Here is a 9,515-nt window from a genome sequence, read left to right on the forward strand (position 1 = left end):
TATGTATTTTTATTTTATTTTTTAAAGCTGGATCAGATATGCATCTCATTTGATGGAGGTAAAACCACCATGAACTTTGCAGAAGCTGCTCTCCTTATTCAAGGATCAGCATGTATCTATAGTAAGAAGGTAAGCATCAATTCCTAATAAAAAAAATCTACTCATTTATATAGTTATCATTTTTAAAAAAGCAGTTTATGTATGTAAAGAAGTTCATGTATGCATTCCTTAATATACAAGAGTGATTCTGTCATCAAGTTGAAGTGTAAGTTTGTGCCACTGCCAACCATAATTCTTCTGTAAAGTACTCCACTAACTTTCAAACCTGTGGTGGTGTATTGGGTAGAAAGTGATGATGATTGCTGTGAAGTAAACCTCTTTGTAATGAGTATCCTGACCGGAGTGCAGTAAGTTCAGATTTATGGTAAAATTCAGTTTTATGGTTTGCGTGATACTTTGCAGAAAACTAAATCCACGTGCATTTTTAGGAGATGCCTGTACTGTTACCACAGAGGACAGCATAGCCCTTAATTTGAGCTACTCAGGATTTTTAAAGCTGAGTTATGCTCTTTATACTTAAAGCTGCTTTCAGCCTTTGGAGCTTTAAAGCCCTCCCTGGTTCAGTGCAGTCTGATCCCTTCAGTGCAGTCCATAAATGTGAAGTCCATAAATTTTATTGACTTTTAAGTAGGCGGAGAGCGTGACATTGTGACATTGTGACATAAATAGTCTAAACATATAGGTAGCAGCTGCAGTCTTTTGGATACTCTAGTAACTAGGCTTCTGGAATGTATCCTTCCTTCACTACTAAAAAAAGCTGAGAGTATTCAATTATAGCATGATTAGTGAAAATAATTTTCCAAAATTTGGAAAAACTATTTTTTTTTCTCTGCACATACTTCTGCTTTCTAGTGGACAAAACCTTCAATTTTGGAACTATCTGTGACTTTTTGTAATTCCTTTAAGTAAATAATTCATCATGGTTTGTAAAGTGGTTGTATTTCCACCTAGCTTGTACAAATTTGTAGGTCCCTTCTGAGTAATACACAAGTGCTCAAGTAATACATGAAGTGCTTAGGAATCCTCCTTATGTTTGCCGATTGTAATAGAAGTTGTAAAAAAAATGCTTTAGTTTGTCTTGATGAGTCCTATGTACTTTTTGAGGATTGTTTATTAGGTCTATTTTTTTCTTTGCACAGGTGGAATATCTTTATTCTTTGGTATATCAAGCCCTGGATTTTATATCAAACAAAAAGTATGTATCTTTTGCTCTCGCTTGTCTCTTTATCAATTCAGACGTAATATTTGTTGTGGCCTTTGGTGCTGCTTTTCACAGCTCTTGAATTTCCAAGAAGAAATTTAGGACATTGTCCATACCATTTGGAACTTGTAGAACTTTTATTTTGGTGGTTGTCCTGATGAATATTTCTTTTTATAGGCGGGATCAGCAGCCAACTTCTGTAGGACCAGATGGGGTAGACAAAGATGCAAAATTTCCAAACCACAATGAAGAAGAGGTGAGATGTGCACTCTAATTTAGATCCCTAATGTACGTACTGTACAATTCAGTGGAAGATGCTAAAATTGCCATTTAGGTGTGGCTTTTCCAGGCTGTTAAAAAACACTTCACAAAATTGAGGCTTATCCGATTATCTCTATGTTGAACATTTAGTTATGTGTATTGTTGAAGAATTTTTGTACTACACTGTTGGAATACCATTCTTGTCCTTTTCATTTACATTTTGGTTTTTGTTCTAGTTTCTTGTCTTAGATGATATTGGGGATCCGAAGAAAGCAAATGTGGACATGAAGGATCAAAACTCAAATGTATGCTTTTCAGGTTTCCATTATTTTATAAACTGCACCCTGCACATATTTTTTCGTTGTATATATTTATGCAGTGTAACCTCCTTTTTTCAGGAACATAAGCTACTTAACTTAATTTGGCAAATAAATTTCTTCAACTCCTTTCTTTTGTGTTTTTTCTTTAAAGCCTGTGAATATTGTTCCTCTAACTCCTATGGCTTTGGTTCCTCCTGAGGAGGTGGAAAAGAAAACTAACCCTTTGTGCAGGTAAGCATTACAGACATTTGCACATGGTTCCATCCCGTTTCCAAGATTATTAATATATAGATTGTTTTCCAAGATTTATGAAAAAGGTATACATTTTCTTCTTATCCAAATCCTTACCTGGACATCTTTGTCTAGATGTATTCAAGTAAAATTTTAGGCTGTCAGACAATTAGACATCAGGATGAGATGTGGCATGGGAAGCTGTAAAGCTGAACCAGGGAATTAGGTAGTTATCCTTTTGGCTGTGTAGTTTGGCAGTGGTTTGTGTGATTCATCACAGGCATGGCAGAAAAGTACAATTCCTATAGCAGGTGAAACTTCTCATTTGTTATTTTATTAAATTCTTTCTTTTTCAGCCGAAAAGGAGAAGTTTTGGCCAGCAGGAACGATTTTCGTATGAACACCTGTACCCCTCACCCCTGTGGAGCATTTATGTTAGATCTGGCAATTATGTCACCCACGCAGTTTAAGCAGAATATACGAAGGACAGAAAATGAAAGCAATTGTCCAGGTTTGGAATTTTTTTTTTTTTTGTATTACCTTTTCCTACAAGTTAGCAGTACATGTGTTGAAAAACCGGTCCCCCTTATTATTCTAGATAAGATTGCTTCTCAAAGGTATATGTTCATATTCATAAATATTCACTGATAAAACTGCTTGTCTAATATTGTGAAGGTCTATCTATTGCCGCCAGAATAAGTTTAACTCGTCAAGTAATAGACAGACATGAGACAGGCTTCTTGTGGTATCTGGAACCAAAATGTTAGCAGCGGATGATTTTAAGTCGCACTGCAATCTTATCCCTAGGTAAATGACAAACACACACCTATATGATTTAACAGAAATTGTCATTTCATGCCACCTTTTTACTTTCCTCCACATTCCAGTTCTGATGAAAAAATGCACATTGTAATGGACCAGGGTCTGTAGCTATGCAGCAAGCCCTCTCGCTCTTGGTCAGGATTGAGTAGTTCAGGATGTTGTGTAGCAGTACCTCTTCTGTGAGATCAGAACAGACGGGCTAGATTCTCCACCATGTGCATCAAAGAGCCTAGGATGCACAGAAATTTGTTATTGGTTGTCGTAACTTGGACCACTTTTAGTTGGTATTAACTACTACATCCTTGAGACATCCTCCCAAGACCTGAAGCCGTGAAGCTAATTTGACCCAGTTGTCTAGCCACCATAATTCGCCTCCTATCAAAGTGGCTCAGATTTTGGTTTTTATTTTTATTTTTTTTTTCAGCTCAATATTTTCGAGTATAGCCCACAAAGGAATATTCTAGTAATAATGATTCCTGAACCCTAATGCTATGCAATATATGTTAATTAGGTCTAATGAATGCAGAAAGGAATGAAAACATGGAGGAAGATTGTGGTGAACCAGTGCCAGTGTTGAACTTCTCCGATGCTGATACCGATGGTGAGAACAGATTTCTTTTCCAGTATTATGCAAGTTGTATGTCATCTAAAATGACCACAAAAAACAAAATCATTTGACAGCTCGACAAAATCATATACTGATATGAAAATACTTTACCCCTTAATGACCATCTAAACAACTTTGTTCAATGTAAAATGCCATTTAAGGTTATTTAATAACTATGCAGCCAAGTGCGTGGAAATGTTCAACTAGTTCTTTGACTCCTATTGAATAGACAAGCTGGTCATAGAGTTCTTGTTAACTGAAGCATAAATGGGCCACTGTTTGTTTTGTACATTGAAATTTTTATAAACTCTGGTCACTGAAGGGTCAAGTTTTCTCTGTTCTCTTTTTTTACATCTGAAATAAAGGCTTTCAGTGCTCTGTTTATTAGCATAGCTTGATGCACTCTGTGTTTTTGGATATTTTAAAAAATACGATATGTACTTGGCTGCTCAAATGTATTTTAATTAGTCAGGTTTAGAGATAGCATTCTGTCTTTGAAAATCATATAGGTACATACAGCACAAAGAAAAAAATAAATTATTCTTATACTCACTAAATCCAATAAAGCTTATTTCTCTTTTTTTTAAGCCCCACCAATGAATGATGATAATGGTTTTGTCCCTCTAAATGAACACCATGAAGTAGAAGATGAAAACATGGAGCCTGCAGAACATATTGAGCGACAACGGGTATCTTTATTTTGCTTTTTTTTCCAAGTGACTGCTCTTTCATTTTGTGTGGCCCTGTAAAATACAAACATAATATCTCTTTTTCTGGGAAAGAGTAATCACTGAGGATTCAGCTCTAGATTTCTACAATAGTCCGAGGAATCGATGTGTCCACATGTTCCAGTATTTAGGACATTGATGACATTTTTTGAATGTCAGGTCTCAGTCAGTGCCCAGTTCTGTTTTTTGCATTGCTGTTCCAAACTATGGTGGGGAGGAGGGTACATCTCTTCCCAAAACTTTTTATTCTAACAGTGAGTCCTGCCTGGTTAGACCATTGAAATTTAAGTGATATAACACAGTTGTGATGACTTGAAAACTTTTCCCTCATCTGTTACATTTTACTGTTAAAGTTTCTCTGGACTTTTACTGCTATTACATTTGCTGTTTGAATTTTGGCAGTCTTGTGATTTTTCAGTCTTTCCAAAACTGAATTTCCCCACATCCTGGTGTATCTGGTACCCCCAGGTGTCTCTTCAAATTTACATATGCCACATAGAACACACATGGTCTTAACTTGTATAAAGACTGGTTGTTCTTCCTTTTGTTTTTGATCATTATCTTGATATACTGATAGTAAATATTTTACCTGGCTTGAAGTTTTATTCTACTCCCTGAAGGTGGCAGCATACCCCTAAGGTATCCATGTCCCTTTAACTAACAAAAACCTTTCATTGAAATTGCACCCCACACAATAACAGTCTCATTAAAACCTTTTTTTTTCAAAACTTTTTCCCTGGAAGTATATGAACTTCATAATGCAGTATATGCATAATTTGATTGAATTTGTTTTAAGGCTCTTTGTTTATTGAGAGAGTTGAGAAACAAATGAAGGTAGTGAGTCTCCAGCAGGGACACAAAGAAGAAAATTTACTAGAGGTTCTAACCCTTGCCTACTTTATCCAAAACCTAAAAAATTATTTCTATACATACTGTTTAACAGTTTACCCCTTTATTACCTTCATGATGTCCTATCCTATTTCTGGTGCAATGCAGTTCAGTTAGTTTGTTTCTGACCTTTGTGCTCTTTCCATTTAAATTTTAAAATAGACGATCTTAAAATAATGACAAAAATTTTATGGTTCAGATTAGGGTCTTTTTTAAACCGATACATACATCCTGATCAGGTCGGGCTTCTTCACAACTATCAGGCCCTGGATCAAACTAGGAGAACCATGGAACTGATTTCAGCAGTGCATGGGAACTGGGATGGTAGTGCCAAATGTGAAGCTATGTTACTCTCCTTGGATCTTTATAAGGCCTTTGATAGTCTGTCATGAGATTACTTAATGTCCTTATTACAGAGAATGGGTTTTGGTCCAGCCTTCATGCGGCTGATGGCAACCCTATACTCTACTTCCAAAGCTAGAATTTCCCTTAGAGGTTTTTTTTCTCACCTTTGGTTGGATGTCCGACGTGGAACTAGATAGGGTTGCCCTTTATCTCTGTTATTATTTGCACTAGCTATAGCTATAAGATTTAACCAGGACATTTAAAGCCATTCAGTGTGGTTCTACAGAACATAAATGTGGCTTGTTTGCGGATGATACCCTTTTATATATCACCTCCCCTTTAACTTCTTTGCCCAACCTATTTAAAGAACATACAACTTTTTCAGAGGCTTCAGGACTCAAAATTAATAGAAGCAAATCAGAAGCTCTCAACCTCTCACTTCCTGAAATACTGGTATCTCTGCTTAAGCAAAATTTTGAATTTAAATGGAATCTTAAGGTCATAACCTACCTGGGCATCCAGATCACCCCTTTATTTCAGATGCTAAAGCTAAATATCCCCCAATGTTTCGTACCTTAGTTAATGAAAGGATCTGCTTCTACTTCTGGTTCTTCGAATGCACCCTGACTTCTCCTCCACCAGAGAGACAGACGTCTGGAGAGATATCCCAATAACACACACGCACACAGTATGGTCTTAGGAATATACTCTAATCTTTACTTGACAAGGCGGTCTTTTTATACAGATAATTATACAAGGGGGTTGTCATTATTCACATACAGCTGTTTAAGTTTTGGCCATATATAGTGTTATTTGATACATTGTAAGGCATACAAGGTATACATTGTATTTCAAAAAATTTACAATTTTCGCCATCTGGTTACAATTAAACTGAGTAGACAGGAGAAGAAATACAGTTTCTTACAGGAACATATATGGCTCAAATTAGCTTAGCTATTTTAACCCTTCAGTTATTAATCTACAGAGACGGCAATCCTCTCCTCTGTCATGGTTTGGTAGAATTGCTACAATTAAATGAATAATTTGTCCAGATTGCTATATTTATTTTGCATCCTGCCAATTGCAATTCCCAAAGTGATTCTCCTCAATATACAAAATAAGTTACTCAAATGTATATGGAATGGTAAACGGCATAGAATTAATGCGTCTACACTTTATACTCCCAAAAAGCTAGGTCTAGGGGTCCCCAATCTGGCACTATACCATAGAGCAGCCCTAGGCTAATGTACTCTTTTGAAGTCTAGACCCCAATGGACTGACTTAGAGGCCTGCCCAACGATTCCTGTTAAAGCATTACTGTGGGTTTCAAGTAAAAAATGTCCTGCTATTCTTTGTCCCTCCCTTTCTTATGCCCTCTCTTTGTGGGATAGTAAAAAAAAACTACCGTATTTTTCGGACCATAAGACCCACTGGACCATAAGACGCACCAGTTTTTAGAGAAGGGAAATGAAGAAAAAAAGATTCTGAAACAAATAGTGTCCTAAAATATTTTATGTGCATTAAAAACCAACAGCACAGTCATAAACACATGTAATAAACCCTGTAAAGTAAACAGCTGAACAGAAGACAGGAGAAAAGCCGGAGGGGGGGCTATACAGGGGGGACGGGACAGCAGCAGGAGACGTAGCAGAGGAGGAAACTGTGGAGAGACGGCCCGGGCAAGCTGTGAGGCGGCACACGGGCACAGATGAGAGGTAAGAAGGAAACATATGTTTAGGCTACATTTGGACCATAAGACGCAGGGACCTTTTCCCCCCACTTCTGGGGGGAAAAAAGTGCGTCCTTATGGTCCGAAAAATACGGTAATCGAGCTCATTATTCCCAGCACGCTCCTTTGACTCCATTATGGCAAAACCCAGATTTTCTTCCTGGATGTGAACAAGGGTGTGAAGTATGGTGGCACAATTAGGGATTTTTACGTATTGGCGATTTTTTTGGATGGTAAAAATATCTATAGTAGCTCCCATTTTACAGGATACATTTTTCCTCTCACCCACTTAAATGTTTCACTATTGCTAAATTAGGTCATTTATCCAATCTAAACTAAATGGCCTATCTCCCCTTTACCAAACTACAGCATTTGAGAAGTCATGCCGCTCCATCACTGATGCTAAGGAGAGAAGTTCAGTGGTTTACGCAGCCCCTTTTTCCCAATGACAAAAAATTGTTCTATATGTCTCAATGGGACGCAGATTTGACAGAGGAGTGGGAGGTTCCAGATTGTCAAGCTTTGGCTGCCTTTATGTTTTCAATTTCTTTAAACACGTACCTTATTGAAGCCAACTACAAGGTCTTGCTCAGATGTTATATGGTGCCCATCCGGATTAATAAACTGAATCCTACAATTTCTCCTCTGTGTTACAGAGGCTGCGGACGGCTGGGCACCATGTTTCATGCTTGGTGAACTTGTTCTGAATTCACATCTTTAACTTGCTGTTTTCTGTCACACAAATCAACACCCAAACTTATCTAAATCAGTACCTAAACTTTACTGCAGATTAGTTAAATACATTCTCTTAGCAGCTTGCATTATTATTGAAATTGCATTATTATTGGAAAGCCTTGGCCATTTCACTTGATTTTACTAAACACAAACTAAACTGGATCACGACAAATGATAAATTAACCTGTACTTTGCAGAACAACATGGCTAAAAAATTCTATAAAACTTGGGACCTGTGGTTAGCCTACACTCAACACTAATTTTTAATTGAGAGCCTTCCTTTACTACTTTTTTTTTTTTTTTTTTTTCTTCTCATGAAAGGAAAACACTTCATAGTTCCTCGAGGGGTAGTAGATGATGTTTCCTCAAATAAAAGAAAAAGGAAGCTTCCAAGTAAGCTGCAGGATTTCTTAAAGTGGTTTTCCTCTACATGTGAGTATTATTCCTTTTGATTAAATGCCTAAAAATGTAGGTTCATTTTCTTTGGGCACTGCCTATTTTATTTCAATATTTCTTTGTTTTTGGGCCAACAATACAGTATCACAACAGTAAAAACATATCCATTTTGTTAAAGATACAGGATAATAAAAAAAAGTGAAAGAAAAGGAGGTCAATAGAACAAAACAAACAGTCATAAACCAGTCCACACAACCAAATATTTACAACAGACTTTACAAAGATTACTCTACTCAGTGGAATCTGTACAACTATTCCCTGGTGAGTTTTGAAAGCACATTTAGCATGAGTAAGTCACAATTACCACTTCTTGTGGAACACCTGTAGCCTATCTTTGGCTATAGCAAAAATTCTTTCAAATAAACATTGTGTATTAAGAGCATGTACTACCTCGGAAACATTAGGGACTTCAGTACATTTTCACACAAGTGACAGTTAAGCACTGTTAACAAAATATGGACAGTCACTGCTATCGCTTTCAAAGGAAATCTTTCCAAGTTAAGGTGTAAAATCAGAAATCTGATTCCAAAGGGATTTACACTTACACAAAATATGCAGCAGTGTTGGGCACTGCCTATTTTAAATGAAATATAAAAGCCAGATTTCAGTCATAGTTTAACAAAACAAATCACTCAATACACAGATAAAATACACTGTGTTCCCCCCAGATATTTTTTTATAGCCGGGTGGGAAGAACCTGTAGGTGGGTGGTGGCCCCTGAATGTGACCCAAATTTTCAGTAACCACCCAAAAACAGCCGGGTACTTACTGAAAAATGCTGGGTGGTGAACCTGGCTAAAAGGAAATAGGGAGAACACTGATACATATATTTGTGGGAGGTGTAATACCTGCTAAAGGATTTGTATTTTTTTTCCATCCCTGTTACTTACACAAATGTGATGCATTGTCAGGCTGTTAACCCTGTTCTTTGTTTTACCTGTATAAACTTTAGAACACCATTTGTCTTGCTTGTCTTTTTTTTTTTTTTACCTTGAGTCATTCAATTTGAAAATCAATATTTTACAGATTGGGATGGGGCAGAAGCAGTGAAATCAAGAAAGAAAGGTCCAACATTTGCAGGTATGTTTGTTTGTTTTTAACTTTAATATATACTTAAAGTGTGTATGTGTGT

The 9,515-nt window shown here is 36.8% G+C and overlaps 2 protein-coding genes across 2 annotated transcripts in view; both read left to right on the forward strand.

Annotated features, from left to right (window-relative positions):
- NCAPH2 (non-SMC condensin II complex subunit H2) overlaps positions 1-4,775 on the forward strand; it is an 8,124-nt gene extending 3,349 nt beyond the window's left edge. The window contains exons 3-10 of the mRNA XM_072401981.1: positions 28-129; positions 1,200-1,255; positions 1,439-1,517; positions 1,759-1,827; positions 1,994-2,073; positions 2,430-2,584; positions 3,407-3,496; positions 4,091-4,775. Coding sequence (XP_072258082.1) covers positions 28-129; positions 1,200-1,255; positions 1,439-1,517; positions 1,759-1,827; positions 1,994-2,073; positions 2,430-2,584; positions 3,407-3,496; positions 4,091-4,251 — 792 coding nt within the window. The 3' untranslated portion in view covers positions 4,252-4,775. The remainder of the gene's footprint in view (positions 1-27; positions 130-1,199; positions 1,256-1,438; positions 1,518-1,758; positions 1,828-1,993; positions 2,074-2,429; positions 2,585-3,406; positions 3,497-4,090) is intronic.
- A 3,453-nt stretch (positions 4,776-8,228) lies between these two features.
- Positions 8,229-9,515, forward strand: part of LOC140324250 (condensin-2 complex subunit H2-like) — a gene marked incomplete at its 3' end in the record, with an annotated part of 5,588 nt that continues 4,301 nt past the window's right edge. Inside the window, 2 exon segments of the mRNA XM_072401980.1 lie at positions 8,229-8,359; positions 9,410-9,463. Coding sequence (XP_072258081.1) covers positions 8,242-8,359; positions 9,410-9,463 — 172 coding nt within the window.

This window comes from Pyxicephalus adspersus, chromosome 2 (assembly GCF_032062135.1).
Source record: "Pyxicephalus adspersus chromosome 2, UCB_Pads_2.0, whole genome shotgun sequence".
NCBI lineage: Eukaryota > Metazoa > Chordata > Amphibia > Anura > Pyxicephalidae > Pyxicephalus > Pyxicephalus adspersus.